The 23768-nt window shown below is 38.9% G+C and overlaps 1 protein-coding gene across 1 annotated transcript in view; it reads left to right on the top strand.

The window, feature by feature from the left end:
• The first annotated feature begins 11700 nt into the window (after nt 1–11700).
• LOC133520962 (TNF receptor-associated factor 4) overlaps nt 11701–23768 on the top strand; it is a 128118-nt gene continuing 116050 nt past the window's right edge. The window contains exon 1 of the mRNA XM_061855682.1: nt 11701–12415. Within this exon, the coding sequence (XP_061711666.1) occupies nt 12381–12415 (35 nt within the window). The 5' untranslated portion in view covers nt 11701–12380. The remainder of the gene's footprint in view (nt 12416–23768) is intronic.

Raw genomic sequence — 23768 nt, 5'->3', positions numbered from 1 at the left:
ACAATAAATTCAATCGAATAACAAACACTTGTATGTTGAAACTCTCATTCATTAAGCATGTAAAGTCAGAGTTACGCGAATCAAATCAATTTTTAATTTTAACTTTTACTGATCAGCATTGTGGGTATATATCTAAATCAAATCAATAAGATGTGATCCCATTATTATTTATGTTTAAAACCAAAATCTCGTCCCCAGAAACATGAATATATCGATTACCTATCAAAAAAAAAATCGGCCAAGTGCGAGTCGGACCCACGCACCGAGGGTTCCGTACAAACCTGTAGGTATATATTATTATATGCCGTTTCGCAATTTTTCCTTTATCTGTGCTATAAGACGTTGCTTCGCACCAAATTTCAAGATTCTGAGTTCACGGGAAGTACCCTGTAAGTTTCGATTCCCTTGCGAGTGTCGAAAATTTGCGGAAATTTGCGGCATAAACGGCTGTAGCATTTGATTGTGTTGGCTTAGAAGTTTGATTTTTCAGCTGAGTTGAGTATTAGATATAAATTCCAGCTTGATTCCTCTACGCGTTCCTGAGAAAAAGGGTCTTGACAGACAGACAGACAAACGGACGGATGGACAACAAAGTGACGACTAGATCTCGTTCAAACCAATTTTCGGTGGAAGTTTGCATGGTAATGTACATCATATATTTTTTTGTGTTATCATTCTCTTATTTTAGAAGTTACAGGGGGGGGGGGGGGGGGGGGGTTTGGCGCACACACATTTAACCACTTTGGAAGTGTCTCTCTATTCAGTTTAGAAAAAAATGATATTAGAAACCTCAAAAACAGTATATAGTTATTATAGTTTCGGAAAAAAGTGACTGTGACATACGGACGGACAGACAGACAGACATGCATATGAATCCATAAGGGTTCCGTTTTTTGCCATTTGGCTACGGAACCCTAAAAATTATTGAATTGCTAGGTATATCCCGCTGATAATAATTAACAGCATCCCTGCTACGCGTGCTAGAAGAGCTAACTTAATTGATATGTCAATTAATAGGGATAAATAAAAAAATGTTGTATTATGCAGAAACGTCTGCCAATAATACCGCAACGCTTAGAAATAAAGGAAAAGTGGAAAAACTCACTGTCTCAGGCAAGACTCGAACTTAGTAGAGCGGTGGGCTAGTCTCCCGGAGTCGCGAGTTCGAGTTTTGCCCGAGACTGAGTTTTTTCCAATTTTCATATATTTTTAAGCATAATGGTAATATATATTTATTGCATACATTTTGTTTGTATGTCAGGCGGATTAGCAGTAAACTAATAAATTACAGACATCTTTAATGAGGGTCCTAACACCATATATGCATCATTTCTCGTATCATAAAATGGTATTAAAATGAGAGTCCGATTTAATGTTTAAGGCTTGTATGTAAATTATTTCAAATGGCCGCGTTTTTGCCGGATTTGCCTTTTAGAGCTAATTTTAGGGTCCGCGGAGGATACGTAAATAGCTTCTAAAAAATATTTGTTTTTATACTTTCTGATATATAGTAATTTTATACCACATTGGAAGCAAACTGGCGAATAACGAACAGTCCGCACCAGAAGCATTTAAGCGGGCGCTGTGTTTATATAGTCTGTCAAGCCATTTTCGTCAGTAAAAGCGCCAAATTAAAAATGTAGGCGAGAAGGATTCGCTCCTTTTTCTACTCACAAAATTGTTGTTTATGTGACCGATATATACAAAATATAAATGTGAGTTTCATAATAGGATCATACCAGTGTTTTAATACATAATTATGTATAGGTACATAGAATGCTTTATCTTTTTTTTTTATACCACGACGGTGGCAAACAAACATACGGCCCGCCTGTTGGTAAGCAGTCACTGTAGCCTATGGACGCCTGCAACTCCAGATGTGTTACATGCGCGTTGCCGACCCTTTAAAAATCTGTACAACACACATATAAGAAAGCACTCTATGTTGCGTTCAGGAACTGCATGTTACGATCGGCATTGTGGCATGGCGTGGGTATACAGTGGTTATACAGCGCTTATTTTACACGAAACTATTACTATAGTTAGATTATAAACAACAAAACAAACTAATGTTATACAAACTAATTAAAAGATAAACCGAACCGTAAAATGACGGTAAATGAAATTTTTGTACACGTGTGTCACGCAGCCGTAGTTTTTTTTTATAATTCAGAGACAAACTAACTGTCGGCGCAAACTGCCATATCTTTCGATATCAAGTGTATGGAAGGTAGAGGCAAGGAATAGAATCTCCATAGGCAGAACTGTTGCAAAAGTGTCCAGCTGTCAGCTATAAATAATAGTTCCATATCTCTCCAGAGTAGCGCTAGAGTAGCTAAGAACCTAGGCGTTATTGACGCTGTCTATGATTAGATTGTTTTCTCAAGTATTCTAGGTATTGTAGCGCCACCTATTTATGGTTTTTTGTCGGACACTTTTTGGTATATGGAGATTCTATTCCTTAACTCTACCTTCCAAAATCAAGTGGCATGCGAGATCTGTCAAAATTGACACTTTACAGGCACAATTATACAAGAACTTGCATTATAGCTTCAAGGGGAAACCGATGCTTTAAAAAACTCTTTAAAAAGTAAGAATCTTTGGCTTAACGGTTACATACCTACAAATCACAACCACTCGATAGTTTTTATCAATAAGAGTTTCTTGCGTGGATATATTTGGAATGGCACAATAAGCATTGTGTGCACATGGCGTCTTCGCCGCGCTAATTGCAGAGAAACTTATCGCCGTCGCCACTCTATGGAGAAACCATGGGAACTGAACCAACTGCATCCATTGATTTGTTCCTTCTGATGTCATCAACATCTGCGGTGGAGTCCGACTAAGTTAAATTTGCAGCAGTGACCAGGCGTCCAAAGACAAAGATAAAGTAGATATTTATGGTGGTGTTGCCAAATATATTTCACTATAGACAATAATTTCAAGGGTGCATATATAATTAACTCAATTTTAGAGATAATCGATGATTTATTTTTATCTGTTAAGGCCCCTTTGAGTGTGTACACTTGCCTTAGGGCCTGTTTACATATTGATTAGTGTTTAGTATGAGTGTATTTGCTACTAAACGCAAGTACTATCTCGGACGATCGATATTCGAAATGTCATTGATATCTCATAGTTTTCAATTGTTTTGTGGATTTAAATAATAATGTCCGTGTTGTTGTACGCTGTTAAATGCTTTTTATGAAAAAATAAAAAAAAAATAACAACCATTCTGTTTCCTTAAATGTACTTAGCCATATGCCATACCCCGAATCTAACAGAGTTTAAAAAAACACCGTGTATTCATTATAAAGATGAGGGTGATATTGTCTATTGACCAGACGCACTCGTATCAGACGTAAGCAGAACTAAAATTTAGAAAAGTATCTTATGGATAAAAATATATTTTCATGGCAAAATAATCCCAGCGTTTATAACAAATGCAGTTTTACATTAATTTTGCGAAGTGATAATGACTCCTCAGAATCTAGATAGACATCTACTCAAGAACAAAGCTCGTTTATCAAGCTAAATTTAAATTTAACTTGAAATAATCATTGCATAACTTGGCGTCGGCGGAGCGTTAAATTACATTAAAGTCACGTGTCAGAGGGTCCTTTATGTGTGCTTATAAATAGGAAGTTCACAAGGCTTGACTTGTCTACCTATCTAACAACAAAGGTTCGGCTTGTAGGTAGTCCACATTTTACTGTACTTGATTTGTGAGAAAAAATATTGTGTAAAAAGTTATATAAGGCTTGTACAGTAAGCTGCAAAGTTAAATGGTCCTCCCCTGCATAGCAATTTGTATGCAGGGACCCCCTGTAACCCAGCAGATCGATGGATTACAATGAATTAGGTACTACGTGTAATTAGGGAGTGCTTCCGGGACTGAATTTGTGTATCAAGAACCAATTCGCAGTTACGGGACTGATTTTGTAAGGACAAACAGAGAGCACACCTTGATTGCAATCCCTGAAAACGAATATTTGAGGAACGTTGCATAAAACCAGCTCTTTCAGCTGGGCTTTTTAGCTGTGCTTTATACCTATTTCCACATGTTTTATAAGGTGAAGTTGACAATAAACGGAAACCTCTTTATCAGCATTTAGACGGTTTAAGAACTTGCATGCGTTTTTCGTTACATTTGGTCGATCGACTGAATTAATTGTACCTTGTACCTACCTATATACTTAGCAATGTAGGTATCAGAATCTGATGAACTCGAACCGTCTAAATGGGGTTTTAGGGCTCCTGGCAAATCTGTGCATATTATTTCCCGAGTCATATTGCTTATTTAATACACAGCTACTTGTATGTGGTTCTAATGATTGACAATTACGATATGTGTATTGCAGTTAGGAATGTGCAGTTTTTACCGTGACTCCCTTATTTAAAGATCACAAAGTTATCGACCTATTCGTAAACCTTATCCCAAAGACATAAAGTCTATTTCTGGTAATATAATTGTCTAACAGTAATTATCGTATAACGCGGTAACGGTGCCAACAATGATGGGAACAAAGAAGTCGCTAAACGACACTTTATCAAGAGCATTGTCAAGTGCGGAGTTCGTTAACATCAGAAATCGGGGAAACCTGCTGCCGGAGGCTCCCATAGCGTACTACATCTGCAAAAAGGCCTGGTATAGCATTCACTATTAAAGAAAAGTATGTTTTCTTAGGATATATAGGAGGCAAACGAGCAGACGAATGGCCTGATGGTAAGCGATTAGTGTTGCCCATGGACATCTGCAAGACCAGAGGGGTTGGAAGTACGTTGCCGGACTTAAGATGGTAGTACACTTTTTCCTTGAAAGATTGAAACTTTAAAGGTCGTGTTTCACAGTTTAGCTATGCGAGGCGGGAAGTTTCTGGAGAAACGCACTCTGGTTTTAAATGGGGTACAATCCAGAAACCTCTTGGACCTTCAAACTGACTTGAAATTGACATCATTTATAATTCTTTACGAACGAGCTTTCAGTCACTTTCCCGTATCAATAAAATTTTCAAAATGTGTCCTAAGCTCTGTAATAAAAAAAATTGGCGATGATGCGAGCAAAAATTTGTATACAACGTGCACTCGTGCGTATACATAATTTAACACCTTTAACTGTACATCTTTTCACAAATAAAAAAAATCTGATTCTGTAATACGTGTAACGAGCATAAAAACTCATTTACTATGTCATCTTATTCTCACGTGACGTAATAGATTTCAAATCCGAACGTTTTCCAACCTATAGAAAAAGACTCTTTTGCTACTTGGGTAGCCATGTACGAAATTAACGAAGTCTCAAACTGACAAAAACATCGAATAGCGCCGCTACGGAATGTAACAAAGTAGGTAATAAATAATAGGACTCGTATCCCCACGCAACGGTTTTCAAAGCTAATGCGCATGACGTAGTAGCCAAGTGGAATTGTGTATGAAATGCAAATATCTGGTATTATATAAACGCGCAGGTTCGGCCGCGTAACAAAGGCTAAGTGATGACTCCCGTGCAGCCCACCGTGTCCGCTACTCGGGTAACTCGGGGCACCGCGGACATGACAGCTTTACGGTGCGATTTTTTTATGGTATAGGAGGCGAACGAGCAGACGAACCGCCTGATGGTAAGCGTTACCGTCGCCCATGGACACCCGCAACACCAGAGGGGTCCGTATTGCGTTGCTGGCCTTTAAGATGCGAGTACGCTCTCTTGAAGGTTTGAACCGATCCGACAGCATCGGCAGGCGATACGAGTAGTTCATTCCACAGTTTAGCCGAGTTAGATAGACACTGAGGATACGAAAGCTTCACGTTGCGACTTGTTATATAGGCGTGTACGATTCAAGACTGATGCCGTTTGGAATGCAGAAATCTCCGCGTGAATGTGCTTTAGTAAATAACAATAGTTTTCGAAGCCAATGTCCATGACTTGGCAGCCAAGTGTAATTGCGTACATAATGGAAATATCTGAGGGCCTATCGCGAAAAACGAAAAGCGATATTATAATTTATGCGCAGGTTCGGGCGCAATTGTAACAAAGGATGTGATGCAGCCTGCCGTATATATTCAGGAATTAGGATTTACACTTGGAATTTGGAAAGATTCCAAAAATTCTAGGTTATTACATGAAAACTGTTATTTTGGAAATGGAATATTTCGATTTCACTCCAAAAATATGAGAAAAATTGCGAAATTTTACCATGTGAAAATATTTGAGTTTGAAAGTTTAGTTTCGAGGATACTGAGGGTTGCGACTATTTAGGCACGTCTGAATTAAGAAGTATGCCGTTTGGGCTGCAGAAATCTCCGCGTGTGTTTTACCTGCCCTACTAATGTATAGAATAATTATTAAATTTGCAATTGAGTGCAATTGAGTAGGTACGGCATGCAAACATTTGGTATTATAATATAATACACGCGCAGGTTCAGCCGCGCTCGTCACAAAGGATAGGTGACGAGTGGCGTGCACCGTGCAGCCTACCGTGGCCGCGAGTTGCGCTAAAGTCATTTGTCAGTTGTCCAGTAATGACGGCATTTACGTACTCTGAAAGCGTGGATTCGTAGAGTCTGTTTAAGGTAACTCTACCGGCTGTGATGAGATAAAATGAGGCAGTGTCACTAAAAACATATTTTTTTATAAGAACTTGACGTTTATGGTGGATATTTCGTCACTTCACAGCGTCTGCACAGTTAGCCTGGATTACTCTTAGAACTGCTGAAATACGATGTACATATATTGGCCAGAATTTACAGCGATCTCAATTGTTAAGATGCTTGGAAAACTTTAGCTGATCAATGATCTTTCTCATGCCCGCAATACTTTCATACTCGATATTGATGTTAAAATACGGCCAGCGTGTTGCCGGCCTTTCGGATTGAGACGCTTCGGAATAAGTTATAAGCTACAATAAACCATATTTCACTGTAATGACAGATTTGGCGACAAATGCGAGGTATGGGCATTGTGAATGTCATCTCGCTTTGTATGGTAGGGCACAGCCAGTGGATGTCATTCCAGATCTAGAGCAGAGCCCAACTGGGGAAGTACCTCCACCTTACAGAAAACAGCAGCCAAATAACACTAGACCCTACTCATAGTGTTGTGTTCCTGCCGGTGAGTAAGGTTGCCAGAGCTCAACGAGGGGGGGGCGGGTTTAGGGTCGGCAACGCGCATGTAACTCCTCTGGAGTTGCAGGCGTACATAGGCTACGGAGACTGCTTACCATCAGGCGGGCCGTATGCTTGTTTGCCACCGACGTAGTATAAAAAAAAATAAAAAAATGCAGTGGTCAAAACAAATCCTTCAATGGATGATCCTATAACTCTTATGTCTCTAATGAAAGGCACTCCTTATCCTGGGTTATTTCGGTCAGCAACCCGGAAGGCATTACCTCTTGTTATCGCGCCGGTTCCTGTTTGCATTCCTCGCCACTCGTAAACAATACCGCATTCAGAAAAGGTCGGGAAGGCTCTCATACATCTCGTGAGTTATCACCTTTTGTGTGCCAAGCTCAAGGGAAATGCTCCACTCGCTACTCGCTTAGCAAGCTTCAGCTTCGCCTTAAACGACCCAGTATTTTTTTACCAAGTTGTAATCACAAACCAGGGTATGGTCCGCCTAACGGTCCAATTCCAACAATGATTTTAAGATGTCACAGCGATACGATAGGTACGCAAGTAAAACTTACAAGTGTATCGAAGGCCTAAAACAATGTCTAAAGAACATTTAGCGTGACAGCTGCTCCATATAAAACGGAAGTATCATAGAAACCAATCAGTCGATCCAGGTCTCGGTATTAGAGAGGCGAGTGCTCGGTGGGTGGGGGGAACAACAGCTTGGGGAACAATGGGAAGGTAACTTGCCGTTGCTGCTGTGACAACGAGCTACTGTTGCCAGGCTCGGAGTGGAGGAATGCACAACAAAAATTGTGTAAAACTGTGAGTGTAAACAGTCGTCAGATGCAACTGTTATAAGTTGATTCATAAGACTTGGCGCGACATTTGTAATGAACTGTCAGAAATGTCATAGTTTCGAAACCATTTAGTCGAAAAGAAAAATTGAGTGTTTAACTTGACTAGCACGCATTTCACCATCGAACTTATTAGTTACAAATAAACACATAATATCTCGAGCGAAAGTGACCTATGGTTAAGGTTAGCAATCTACCCACTATACACTTGTGCATAACCGTGTGTGATATGCAACCTGCCAAGCCCACTTGACGTCAGCAAGTTGCACTAACAGAGCAACGTGACATTACTTCGTTAATAGCAACAATTACACTATAATTATAATGTTTGCGGCGGATTTATGCGCCTTACGGATTTCCGTCGCGGGCTAGCAATAGCGACATTTCTGCCCAGTCAACCTTACTCGATTAATTGTGTGAACGACGTTTAAGTCAGTCAAGTTTATATCATTCTTGAGTTATGAGTCTATGTGTATGTATAGCGTCGTAAAGCGAGGTTTAGACAGTGGGGGGAAACTGCAGCGTTCGGGCATTCTCAGCTCCGTTCGGCTCAGCATTGCTCCGAGCAATTATTAGGGTTGGCAAAACTGGCCGTCCCTTTGCGTGCACAATCACAGATTAAGATAATTACTTGAATTTCGACAACCAGTGCCATATCAGTGCTTATTTTTTTTTTATCGTATGGCGTATGTATGTCACTGGATTAAGTACATAGATAAACTTATAATTAGAATTTCGCCCTTCCTAGGTACGCGACCGCTTCTTCTGATAGGATCTTAAAATCATCTACATGGCCTGTGTATCTAGTAAGGGGGCTCCAGAGTGATGTGGTTGATGGTCTGGTCTGGGTGCCCGCAGTTACAGGTAGGAGAGGATGGAGTGCTTATGCAAGATGTTAATAAAACATCAAATATTTATTCAGCAAATTATTACAAGCAATAAAAATAACCAAAATTTTCAAAATACTATTACAAATATAGAATTAATGAAATATTAGATAGTTTATTAGAGATTTATACAGTCTCTAAATGTCGTATTACACAAAAAATCTTTGATAAAAAAATACAAACAACAAATACTAAAATTGTTTAGAGATGTAAAATATAATAATAAAAAAAAGATCATTAAATTATCCTTAGAGATGAAGGGTCTCCAAGTCCTGCATTTTTATATAAATAATTAAAAGACAATTAACTAAATCAGACAAATAGACAAGAACCCAATGAACAATCTCACGTTAATGTCACTCAAAAGTAAAGTTACATACTTATAAAATAATATCAAGCCCGTGTAGTAAACTTAAACAGACCGGTCTCCACAAACGTTCACGAGTATGACACGTCTCTCCGCCATCGCCTCCCTCAACTTTCATTCGGGAAAGTGGCGACCCGATCAACGCCGCCACGACATGTTCAATTCTAGCTGCCGGGTTGTATTAATATTTATATTTGTACTTGTTATTTGTTCCTGTTTGCCGATGCCGACTTTCAATCCCGCAGTTCGTGGGTTCGAATGCTGGCTCATATAGAAGTTATTCTCGTATCTTGTAAATTATTCTATTTAAGTATTTTAATTACTTAAGTGCTCAAAAAGCTTTCATAATAACGGACGATCAGCCACAGCCACCATTTAGGCCCATGACTGCTCCGAGGTGCAGTCGCCTTTGGGGGAAAAAAACAACTAGACGTAGATTTTGTGCACAATTATGATATAATTAAATGTAGTGTGTATGTAGCTTCATTGCTTCTACGAGTATAATAAGTACCTAATTACTTAACTAGTTTTTTCATGGATCAAATTTGTGTATTGGTCTGGTATTAGTAGGGTTGGTCGCAATAAATGTCATGCATACAGAGCGCTCATAACTAGCGTCCGTTACACCGATTATCCGTAATCAAATTCCCTGCACTGATACATTTTATATCAAGGAAATATGGACACGTGATGACAACCCCACCTCGTCACCAAAACAAGCAAAAATAATTCTTAAGGCTACAGTATTTAATGCTGTGTGCGGTGTAAAGTTAGGTTGGCGAGGGAACATCCTGTGACGGCGCGGATGCGGTCGTGTAATAAAACTATGAACGAAAGTCGATTACCTTTAGCATTCAAAATACAGAGAGACTGAGGGGTTCCGCTCCTATACGTGGTTGGTTGAATTCTGGCAACTCGTAGCATTTTCAGCATTAGATCATTATCCACTTTTACAAACACGATGGTCTCTTAAGATGGTAGGAAACCATTAGATTATATCTGCGCACTAGACTATCTGTTGTGGTAACCCTTAAGAGTTGAACCCAGCGGACAACTTCAGAAACAGTTGGATCCACCAGCGTCCTTAGTATTTCGGCTAACTTGGTAAGTATAGGTATAGGGATGTGTTTAGAGATGAAATTTTAACAATTGTTTTCTTGAATGTTTGTAAGCCTAGGTGTTTCAGTCTTCCCAAAGTAAATAAAAAGTTCTGACGTTGATCCTACGCCCAGGTTTTAATTTTAACGTAGGTACGCTTTGGCCTTGCAATTCTGCAACTGCGGTTTTAAGCAAGCACCGATGCGTGAAGCATTGTATTTGTATATGACACACTGCATGGCAAGACAAAAGAACGCGGCGTGACACTTTTCGCACAGGATTAAGACATAAACGGGTTAGTGCAACTATCCTTTCGCCGGACATTTTATTTATTTATTAATAATAATACACAAGAACGGTTTACACCAATTACACTTGCTACTATGGTAATGCCTATATACTTAATTACATTTTATCGGTTACCTAGTCATTTATACTGCCGTACGGTCATTTACTTCACTCTCATCTGGACGATTGGTGAGGCACCTGGACGTTAGCCTAGGCCAATGATCAGCGAAGATGCCCACTCGTTGATCCTTGCGTAGGAATCCAGTAAGTGTAGCATGTCGCACAGCGGTGAGTCCAGTCCAGTTCCATCCCACAGCTGCGGATATCTGCAGCTGAGTGCGAGTATATACTCGCCGTCGAGATTTGTCATCTTGCTGCTAAAAGGAACAGGGAAACAAAAACATAACGTACCTTTATCTGATGTCCGTCTCTGCATACAGACGTGTCCTCTGGAATCCCTTAAAGTGTTATAACCCATTAAGCAATTACGTACTAATGTCAGGACTCACCGTCCGTCAAAAGAATACTAAATCCCACCTGAGTAAGTTTTTGTATGCAGTCAGTATTGACTTGTGTAAAAACTAGAACAAGGTTGCGTTACTATTTAGTTACTAGCTACAATTACGTCTGATTCCCGCCAAGCACAGGAAGTCTCCTTAATAGGTTAAACTCGTTTTACATTTAACTTGATGTTTAGTATAAAAACAAGCCTTCAGGTAATTGTTTCAGTTTCAATTGATCACTATTTTACATCAACAAATCAAGTTTCAATGCTTGCATAATGCAGTATTTGCAGTTTTAATTGACAAACTATAAAAGCCATCTCACACCCTGAAGAGTTGTCACTGTTACTGGCGAAACCCAAAATATGCCATTTATCGCGTCTGCGGTTCGCACGCCCGCGAAGTTGAAAGTTGCTAAACGTAACCCTACGGCCATCGCGTCCTTTTGAGTTACATTTTAAATATTTTATTGTACGACGATGTTGGCCAACAAGCACGTCTCGAGGCGCTTGCAATTTCGGAGGGTACTGCAAAGGCTTCACAAGCACTTAGCCGATACTTTGTAACATAACTTAGTATGATATTACCTATGTGATTTCGCTTTGAGTTGGAAACTTATTAAGGGATTAGCTTGGATTTTCTGGCAGGGTTTATATTTTTACCACAACATTCTTAGGATGTCATTAATAGTTAAAAGTCATTTAGTTTATATTTCCACACTAAATCGTTCAGGCTTTTTTCCCACCAAATACTGAATGTTAATAGCACCCAGCAATAATTCGATGAGCAGTTCTCATTAAGAACTAGAAATCGAAGTGATACCATAATTGTCCCCGCTGCCGATTTTTTGCAATACACAGAAAAATTTAAACAGGATTTCAAGCATTTCACAGTCGAAGGACATCCATCAAACATGACTGAATTCCGTTACTTTAAATAGGTACTATAGGATATGATCCCACCTGTCCTCTGGAAACTGGTAGAACGAAGTATAGTTAATTAGTATCCGCCACATTGTTTGTGTCGAACAGAATGGTGTCGACCGTCGCCCGGCTAGCACGTAACGCAATCGATCATACGCTCGGCATAAAGAGCTCGATTTGATTCGATTCTAACGCTTTGAGAATACACCCTTCACTCATCCTATTTGAAAATAGGACCCAAGTTTTTTGAAAATAGAACGCGCGAATTACACTGAACTTTTTTCCTTTATTTGCGGCCAGTGCTTTCAGACATTTTAAAAAGTTTTAGTGTTTTTTTTTTATAAGTGGCCATGACTCCAGTTGGACTTCTGTTTAAAGTGAACAGGTGAGTTGGCACTGCGGTGTTAATGATTCGTGCACTAAGTATGCATGCCTTGCCTATGTATGGTGATTTGTATGAGTTGTATGGGCGTGCCTGTTTCTATGCCGGTTATGTTTTTAGTAAATAGGTGCCAGTTGAGATGTTGCATTAGGATGAATGTTTGCGTATAGGCCGGTTGTTTATGTTTTCAGTTTATTATTTACAAAATTTAAAATATAAATTAACAAAATTTATATTTAAAAAAATGTGACGTCATAAATCAATTTAATTTCAAAAGGTATTATAGTTATTTGCATACATCAGAATCATAGTAAGTGGTCGTTTGCGTGGTATGATGATAATGATTAATAAAAAGTACCCTATGTCCTTTCCCTGGCCTTAAAACTATATCTATACCTACGCGTGAAGTTAAGGCATGAAGAGGCAAGAGACAAACAGACAGTGTGTCTGTTTGTCCAAATTTATAAATTATAATAATTTTAGTACTTATGGAATAAAAATTAAAATGTATTTAAGAGTACTTTATAAAATGTGGGATATTTTCTTTTCTAAATTAATCAAATAGAAGGGTCTATTTCAAAATTTATTTGGTCACTTCATTGTGATCGAATTTTGCTAGACATGTTTGGTAGTCAGGTAGATTCAAAGCATAGCCACAGTGTTAATAATAAAATTTAACCGACTGCTAATATGTCAACTGTCATCGCTTCCGTTTTGTCTCCGGGCCATTCAACTGCGATTTTTAACAATATTTGACATGGATGGAACTGTACAGGTACATCCGTGGGAGAGGGGGGGGGGGGGGGGGGGGGGGGGTTATTGTATTGGTAAAAATAAGAAGTATCAGATACATCGGAGCGGCCAAGGTGCTCAGAAAAATATGAACACGCCTCTGTTGTCAAGGCGATGGAGTGTGTGTTCAGACATTTTTAGACCATTCCGATATATGTACTCATGTACGCAACTTATGTAAAAATCTCTATGCATTCTTCTAAACAACCTTCCGGGCACGGAACCCTAAAAATAGTAAAAACAAAACAACCAGACATTAAAAATGTATAAATATATAACTTTACCCACTCTACATATCCTGGATATAATTACTTTGGTCAGAATTATCTTCGTTTATGTAAATACAATAACAATGCACGTCGGAAAGATCTCATCCCGCCGGAACCGATATTAAATATCTATAAAAAGGCCCCTATTACAGCTCAATTTTAATTATATTCAATTACCAATAAATATAAAAAATATAGAAATCATTAATTTATTTACTAAAAATCTGAAAACGCTTTTAATTCAAAAATCTTACTATTCTATTGTAGAGTTCCTGGAAAATAGTAAAGTAAAAGCTTTATTTGTAAATTATTATTAAATAATTACTAGCTACAGTAGCTGTTACTCTATTGCGTTAGTTTTAAGAACTATTTTTAAGAATTTTCTTACAATACCCAGTCTGACTTCATGTGATCAGTTTGTAAAAACGATTTATCATGTCCACCATGTTACCATGGAGTTGGCCTAGTGGGTAGTGGGTACTGACCCTGCCTATGTAGCCGATGGTCCTGGGTTCGAATCTCGGTAAGGGCGTATTTGTGTGATGAGCATAGGTATTTGTTCCTGAGTCATGGATGTTTTCTATGTATTCAAGTATTTATAAATTATATTTATCGTTAACACAAGCCTTTTTGTGTAAAAGTGTGTATTAATAAATAAATACAGGCAGGCATTGAGATTTCATAACCATAACGTCCCATTCTTTCAATTTCTGGAATGGAACATTAAAATAAAAGCATCAACCTACGTAGTCATAAACTAAGTAGTCGTGTAGTTTACCGGTTTTTGGGGACAGACAGACGGACAGACATGACAAAGTGAGATGAATGTCCGTTGCTCGGCATAAATTTACATCTCATCCGTAAAGTTCAAACACAACTTATGCGTTATTCAATGCCAGCAACTGCAGCTGGAAGAGATTTTTAGAATGTTTCAATATTCAAACACCATCTACTATAATTGTATTGAATTGAAGGTTTATATAAAAATATATAAACAACTGCCATATGTAAAAAACCGGTCAAGTGCGATTTTGTTTTACTCGCGCACCGAGGGTTCCATACAAACTTTTAATTATCACATATTTATAAACAAGAAAGACTTTTAACCAGAAGTACACTAAGCTTAATTATGTTCAGCGCCGTCTATCGGAAAATCGGCTAACTAATTTGCGTGGCTAACTAATTTGTGATTTGAATTGTGCTAATTAATTTATTTATCATGTATGTTTAATGTGTATATGTTGGTTCCATTCCACAGGGATAATTCTGTATCATGCGAAACGATTTATACAAATTTTCTTTTATATAAAAGGAGTCTTTAGTGTAATCTCATACAAGTTTCCAGTACACACACACACAAAGGTGGTTACAATTAAATATCGAAATGTTTTTTGTTAATAAAAAATATTATATGATAAATGTGTATATATTTATTATTATATGTATATATTTTTCCATAAATATTATTACTTATTAGATTTTTCATAATCAATTATGAATTATGAATTATTTTCTGAGGTAAACTTCGGTGATGAGGGGGGCGGGGGAAGGTTGGTATTATTTTACATTTCCCTTCATAAATCATTTTGTTCCACTATAAACAATCCATTGTTTTGGAATGTAAGATTTAAGCTTTATCAAATGATATACCAGTTGACCTAGTATATTCGACCTAAAAAATAATTAATTATTTTGCCCCTTCTTCATAATAAAAAATAACACTTTCAATGTATCTGTGTTGTAAGCCAAAGGAAAACATTTTGAAGATAACACGTTCTGTTTCAGTTAAATGATTGTAGTAATCTTTGCCACATTTTGTAAATTACGTCTAGAAACATATTCTTAAATTCAGCTCAAAAGTGGTTTTTCATTTGTAGTCTGCCTTGCATACACGTGATGGCTTTCCGTTTGCACACTTCAACTACTTACTTTTGACTTACTACTTGAAGAATGAGATACGATAACGATAAGTTCTGGTTTAAATAAGTTCTCATTTAGATATCGTTTGTATGTCGTACAATTGACAGTTATCGATCTTTTAAAGATCTTAAACGTGTCTTAATCATTCTTCGAATTGGGCCGTATAACCGCGCGAAAATCGAAGTTCGTCAATTGCGGGCATTTTTCTCCTTCACTCTAATTACGTCTTAGTAAGAGTAAAAGAGAAAGATCCCCGGCGAGTTTCGGTATTCGCAGTAGGCCCCCTGTGTTCGCTAGGTGCACGACTAGTGCTGCCCTCATGTCGGCTTGTCTACGTTCAATCTTAACGAAGTCAAATTAGTTTCAACGGCTGCCGCTAGCATTCATGTTTGACATTCCACATTCCATAAGGTTACATGTGTTTGTGACAATCAGCGCCACTGCTCCCTCCACCGACTTCGCACCTTGCCAATAACACTCATATTAGGTAACTTCCTAGTTCACTCGTCCGTTAACCCAGGTAGCGCCACAAGCATTTCATTCGTGCCTTGATCTTTATATAAATTACATCAAGCGCTCAAATGTCGCCGCGTACGTGTCCATAATTACCGCAATGTTTACATAATCTGACACTCTGTATGAGTGAGAGTGGACTGTCTTTACATGAGCGATGTTCGGATTATACAATTTGTTAAAGAAATACCTACACGAGCCTACCCGCCGGCGCCGCCATACAATCGAAGTCACGCTCTCTCGTATCATACAATTTGACATGATCATTCAAGTAACATGCTTAATATAAGTCTGCTACTAGTTTTTAGGGTTCCGTACCTCGAAAGGAAAAAACGGAACCCTTATAGGATCACTTTGTTGTCCGCCCGTGCGTCTGTCTGTCTGTCAAGACCCTTTTTCTCAGAAAAGCATGGAGGTATCAAGCTGCAATTTATATCAAATACTCAGGTCTAGTGTCCCTTGGAGCTGTGAAAAAATCAAACTTCTAAGCCTACGCAATCAAATTTTCGACACTCGCAAGGGAATCAAAACCTACAGAGTAATTCCCAACTCAGAATCTTGAAATTTGGTACGAAGTAACGTCTTCTAGCACAGATAAAGGAAAAATTGCGAAAACCGTACATTTTTCTACGGAACCCTCAGTGTGCGAGTCCGACTACCACTGGCCGGTTTTTTTATTGCTAGTAATTGTAATACCAACAAAGAAATTAAGGCTAGTAGAAGTTTTGGTCGATCTATTTTCTTTATATCTAAAACAATTGTTAGCAACGAAAACTAGTAAGTATCAGACTATACTATACCTTCGTAAATGTTCATGCCAAGTAAGTGTCTGTATCAAGTTGTCTAATTTAAGAGGAAAGCGGACGACCGCTTCTCCATACAAACGTAGTCCCCATTTTCCTCTCTGGATTAACATTATAGAAAATATGTTTAGGTGATTTCATGGATATTAACCATACCGTTGCCCCTTCGTTTTTTTTAGATTTTTTAATTATTATAAGAGTTAAGACCTTTTATAACTTTGAATGGAATTTGTTTTCCGCTCCTAACTTTTGTAAAAATCAAATAATCGAAAAAAGTCAAACGAAGGAGCATAACTATTGTCGATATATAATAAATTGTGTCGAAATATTTTACACAAAATCCCCGGCGGGGACAGACCGTGACTTACACAATATACCCATACAGGCGGGTGCGGCTTTTTGACGGTGGATGAGTGAGACTCTTAGGGCTACCCCACACTAGCGTCTTTTGAGCGTCGGCCTCTAGTCAGCGCTATGGAAAGTGGCGTCGCTGCGCAGTTGCGCTAAGGTTGCGTCGAGCAGCAGCCATAGAGTTCACTAGACAGTACACACCGACGCTCGGTCAATCAGCGCGAGTGATCGTATCATGTCTAATATCAAATCATTAACATAATTTAAATCCAGAAAGCCGCTCATATCGCGTGGAAATGGTAAATAAATCACCCGCTAACATTAGATCAATATCTGATTGCGCGCTGATGACTTTATACATAGTTGATATAACGACTTGTGTAAGGTTGCCGGCCAAGTGCGCGCCGGACTCGCGCACTACACTTTTCATCAAAGATACATTTGATTGAATTTCATGCTTCGAATTTGACAGGTAAACGAGATGGCGCTGTACAGCTTCATACATTTTACAGTGACTGTCAAAAGTAAACGTTTGACAAATTAGTAATCGCAAAACATATGGCGCAGTACAGGCGGTAGAAGGTACAGTCCAGCGCCATATGTTTTGGATGTCAAACTAAGGGGCACATTTTTTCGTAGACTTTAACTCCCTATTACAATTTGAGGATTTGATTATAGACAGAAAACGCAACAGGTGAAAATAAATAAATGATTTTCTTATTTGGGGGTCTTCCTCAGCAATCAATTTAATTTTATTAATATTTTTATTATTATACTTATTATAGACACAATAGAAACTCAGACATTTTCTACGGTCTACCTATTAGAGCCACCCCACACTAGCGTCTTTCGAGCGTCAGCGTCTAGTCAACTCTATGGCTGCTGCTCGACGCAACGTTTGCGCAACTGCGCAGCGACTCCATTTTCCATAGCGCTCACTAGAAGCCGACGCTCAAAAGACGCTAGTGTGGGGTGGTCCTAAAGGGTCATGTGATACAGTCCGGTGAACAGCGGAGGCTTAGCAATATGGTTCTGTTTGTCACCCTTAAGGTACGAAACTCTAAAAATAAAATTTAAGTAGTTAACAATCAGTATGGAGCATACGTGTTGTGGTTTTGCCATAACAAGCATTTCTACTGTAACCTGTACTAGCGACGCGACGGATTTCAATCGATTGAACCAATTAATCGCAGAATAACCGGCCACACGTCTTCAGGTGCCAGTGATTATGATACTTATTGCTACTCGTGGTACAAGTAGGTAACGCAGTAAAATTAAATCACTCATTAATTATTTATGAAAGTATCTACTTATTGGTTATTAATGTAGGTTAGTGGTACGTAATTTAACTGCCTTTAAACATAGTAAACACCTGTCAATTTATTAAGTGTAATTAAATGCAGTTTTCGTAATATATAAAAAGTTTAAAAAAATCAGATCTCAGAAAATAACAGAGATAGGAAGTTGAAACTTACAGGAAATAAAACTTGTCATGAGGGCTCTCAATACAACAAATACTGTAAGCATTTCGTGGAAGGGCCGCTCTGATGTTGCAGGTGTCCATGGGCGGCTGTCATTGCTTACCATCAGGCAATTCATCTGCTCGCTTGCCTCCTATATCGTAAAACATTGAGTTGAGAAAAAAACAGGAAGAGGAAGACCCAGAATATCATACATGACACAGATTAAAGAATGGTGCTGTAGCCACTCATATCAAAAACGAAGGCTCAGAATAGGCTGGAATGGAAAATGCTGCAGCGACAGAGGGCCAGGAGGCCTACCGCGAAAATCGAAGTTCGTCAATTGCGGGCATTTTTCTCAGTCACTATAATTACGTCTTAGTGAGACTAAAAGAGAAAGATCCCCGCAATTTGCGAATTTCGATTTTTCCGGTAGACCCCCAGGCCCTCTTAATATTAATGGATCATAAAACAAACCGACTAGTGGAGTTATTACACCTTACCTAAGCTATTCAGACATTAGCTAACTTGTCAAAAATCACGCAAATATGTCTGGCGTGATAACCGACCCATCCATTACGGCGAGTTGTGTGTTACGTGCTTATTACTGGTGTTATTGCTTTCCGGCCGTGTGTATGTGTACGTGGATGTGGCCTGGATGTGTGTTCCGGGAACGGCCGCTATTTATCTTTAATGCTACGTTTGCCTAGGAAGCTTTGGTGAAAAATAATTACTGAGGTTGATTGATATGTGGATAAATTTCTGTTACTAGAAAATTTATCGTATATGTACAATTATACTATATAATAATTAGGTAAAAAATACATTTTCTTGCAATACAGTTGCAATTCTATTTTGTTGTCCGCCGGTTACGCGCGTGCGAGATATAACAGGGCCATAGACTTCGATTAGGTTCAAGCCTCTCCTGAATGCCTCAGTAGGTATGTCTACTGAAATTTACAAAAGGGTTATAAAGCCTAATAGTTTTCTGATTGATCCTTATCCGTAGATATAAAGGGCTAGATGCTTCTTATCTTGGAACTTAAAGTCATTAAGTTCAGACATCGTATTTGCATACTTCGATTCTTCGGACACGTGGCTAGACGGGAAGTTAATCTGGAGGTATTGATAATAATCCGTCACGTAGAAGGGAATAGAAGTATAGGAAGAGCGCCTACCCGGTGGATAGACACAGTAAAGGCATAGGTAGGACGCAAGGCCTAGGCTTGCCTGCAAATGGCGCAGGATATGAGTGCCTGGAAGAAGGTAGTGCAAAGCGTCCGTGCCGTGGTAACATGACCCTCAGTAATGAGGATACGACTCGTAGAGATGTTATTTGCACTCTAGCATAGATAACTATTGATCATGATTGTTTTGTCCAGTTTTTGTGTATACCTGATCCTAAGTTCAGTTCGCGCTTCAACTCAAATAGCAGCTTTGTAAATTCGCATCCGGTCCTTAGCTAATCTCACAAGTGACCTGCAATTCGGAAGTAATATCATCCACCCAAAAAATATCGTTTTTCAATCTTTTATTATCGGATTTCAAAGAAGCAAAGACGATGAGATGGTACATTTCCAATATTAGACCTGTCTTGAATCACCTGAATACATTATAACACCCTCGTACCAGAAGTAAGCAGAGGCGGTCGCAGTAACTGAGCCGGCTGGGAACCAACGGCGCCACACAGCTAACGCGCGATCAGATGTTACACTTAGTACTGCCCTGAAACTTCCCTAGGCAATATGCATATTTTGGAATACTATGTAGCGATTAACCACAATTCGTTTATAAAATTTTGGTAGCTTATTTAATCTGCTGTCATTTGCCACACGTGCAAATGCATACGAGTAAGTAGCTTGATTATTATATGAGTTGTGTACATTGTAGTGTGTACAATATGTTAAATGTAAATGTATTCAACTATGGATTTTTTATCCGAAATAAAAACATCTTATTTATTGTACATGTTTCTGAATTTCACGATTAAAACTCTCTTACGAGTATCTTTATCAATAAGTACTGACATTTCGTACAGGACATGTTCACCTGTAGGGCTAAGACTAAGATGGTCGGCTCTTTATCATTTGTCACCATTGCTGTCATGTTCTAACAAGTATGTAAGCGCGAAAGTGACGGGCATAGTGACAAGTGATAAAAATGGAACCATGGTGCCACCGCTGCTCTATGTGTGCCAATGTCTCCCAGTAGTTGTGGGGACCCATAAACATACTAAATGTTGGTGAGTGTTACCGCATCTGATTAAACTATGTGACAAGAGGTCATACCATTTTTGGCCCTGACAGATCAGTATCATATCGAAAACAGATCGAATAACCAAAAACTCGAATTGGCCTGTATGTAGAACCACTGGCAGTGCGTGCGTTGTGCCGTGCGCGTACGCACGCTGTTCTATTTGTATTGATATCGCGTTACTGCCTGTTTGATTGCATGCCCCCGAGCAGAGAAAGCGTCAACTGTGCACTTAACATAATTAAATATAGTTCTACTTTTTTAAATAATCAACACGCTTTGGATAACCGCCCTTTTTGTCTGCCGGTGTAATAAATGAAGCGGATACAAGTAGGTATTTACTTGATAGGCAAAACTTTCATTCACTTAGGTACTTAAAAGGCATTCCTTTAATTATCTTTTGATTAGGCTTCATCGAATGGCAGTAAAATAGATTAAATATGTTAAAACAGGTCACTCACATATTTTCAGTCGAAAACGCTCGACATGTCAACGCAAGTTCCTGACGACCGACACTCCTCGGTACGGAGTGAAACATGTCGAGCGTTTTCGACTTAAAATACGTGAGTGAACCGTTTCACTTTTTATAACATATTTAATATGTCTGTGTCTCACGGAAGTTTTGGCAGTAAAATATGTTTTTATTTTATTACTTAAATGTTACTAATCGAATTATCTAAACTTTGAACAATCCCTAGAAACATTACGTAACAACGAGGGGGGTATATGAAATATTGGAATAGATTAAAGACCCGAGTTTGCAATATTCTTACACCCGGAGTTACACACAATGTTTTTCATTACACTTGCGAAGAAAAAACTAAATTTTAAACGCAATGTAGAAAAGGGAGTTACATTTTTTTTCACAATCCATAACTCCCGCGGAAACAATATAGGCCTTTGTCCTTTCGTACACCTGCATGAAATAAGATCTATTTCGAGCAAGTGTGATAAAAAAAACCGGACAAGTCGAGTTGGACTCGCCCACCGAGGGTTCCGTACTTTTTAGTATTTGTTGTTATAACGGCAATCTCGAGGTTCTCATCCAATACATAATTTCTTATAATTGGATTGGATGGGTGACCGTTTTTATAGATAATGGTACGGAACCCTTCCTGTGCGAGTCCGACTCGCACTTGGCCGGTTTTTTATATTTAGGGATTTTTATAGTAGTTTTGCATGCCAGTTTCTGGTGGAATATGTGTGATTACCATATATTTTTATAACATCTATTGTACCACATTTTAAAGCGAAATAAAGATATTTGTATTTGTATTTAGCTGTGTTGGCGACATTTCTGATTTGTCTCCATGCTGTCAACGCATCAACTACAAATTAAGAGAGGCCAAAACAAATCTGATGACAAGTCAACCCATTGTGTACGAGGAGTGTCCACGTAACGTGACCGCATACCTGCAGGCTGCAGCCCATGCATATGCATGCGGCATTAGGCTGCTCACTGGGTTACAAGTAACAACTAGCACTGCACGATGGACCAGCTTGTTTTTACACTAGTAACACACTGCTTGACTTATTTAGACTAGTTTTCTAACCAGTCAAAGCAGCTGTTTTTTATGAAACCTAAAAAAATATTTGTTAAACGCGAGGATCCTATTTTGGACACTGAGCTAGTTGTACTGAGAAAAAACAATTACATTAACGTTTAATGCTGTTGTTTATTGTTTATTCATGCAACACACAAACTTACAGTTCAGATACCAAAGCGCTTACATGTTAAATAATAATATTAATAATTAAAAGGCGTAGGGATGTGACGACCCCATCGCCCGCTGGTTTTACCAGTGCAATCAGTCAACGCAGGGCAGCTTGTGGCGAGCTGTTGGGGAGTAGCGACCTCACGTACCCGAGTGCTCCTGGGGAGTTCTGTTTGTCGCAAGGAGGGTGGGTGGGACAGGATTCTCTGCCTCTGGCTTGCCTTAGCCGGCCGGCCAGAGTGGAGTCGTTAGAGCTATAAGCTCCAGGGGTGGAAGTGAAAAATTGCATAAGACGCGAGTTGGCACAGTGGCTGCTCGCAGCCACTGGGTAGAAAGCGGCGTACACCTCTCGACACCCCTGAGCCGCTCACACCGGTGTTGCCCTTGAGCCATCCTAGATGTCGCTTTTTGTGGGGGCGAGTCACCGTCTGCCGGAAATAAAACTGAATACCGTTTTATTAGGCAGGCGTCCGGTTTTTTATCCCATAGCCCAGTATTTAGTCCATCGCTTTCACCCAATAGCCCAGTTCATTTTAGATTCCATCAACTCTCAAATAGTCCTTTCACCCTGGTGGGTGCTGCCTCTGCGTGCGTCCCATGACACGGGCAAGGGCAACATCCGCTGTCAAAAGGGCCTCTACGTGTTGGCTTCGGCTCCGCGCACGCCTCCCAAAGGTCCGGAACACCATTGTTCCGTGATGGGAAAGACATATTAATAATTAGAATTATTTACAATATCCACAAATAGTTAAACATTACAAACTAGGTACAATCACTCAACAAACATATATAAAGCTGTGGAGAACGATCCTGGTGAGTCATAAAAGACATCAACATCAGGTCTTTGGATTGATAGTTCGTTTAGGAGTGAGAGTGCCCGATTGGTTTATTAACAGTTCCGTATTAGCCTATCGAACAAAACAGTAAATTTTACTGTTTTGAGTAGCTAAAATGTTGTGACTATTCGTTTATTTTTATCGTTTTTTCAATACCTAGAAATGTACAACCAGTTAACGTTGCTATTTTGTATTTTACTGTTTTCAAACATTTATTGATATTGTATAAAACAGTTAATCTTAATCATAATAAGCTGTGGTTACCTATAATTGGACAAACATCTAGCCTTAATGTTATGTAAGCTACAGATTATTTTTTCTCTGATGTATTGTCTGTTGGTGATCCTAAATAAATAAATAAAAAAATTGCTTTAATGTGTGCTCTATAGATATTTTTTTCAGTGTGGTTAAGTTATAAATGTTGTTTTCAATTTACTGGAGAAA

The sequence above is a fragment of the Cydia pomonella genome, chromosome 9 (assembly GCF_033807575.1).
Source record: "Cydia pomonella isolate Wapato2018A chromosome 9, ilCydPomo1, whole genome shotgun sequence".
NCBI classification, from domain to species: Eukaryota; Metazoa; Arthropoda; class Insecta; order Lepidoptera; family Tortricidae; genus Cydia; species Cydia pomonella.
Note: the sequence above shows the minus strand (reverse complement) of the source record. Positions and strands in the feature narration are given on the sequence as shown.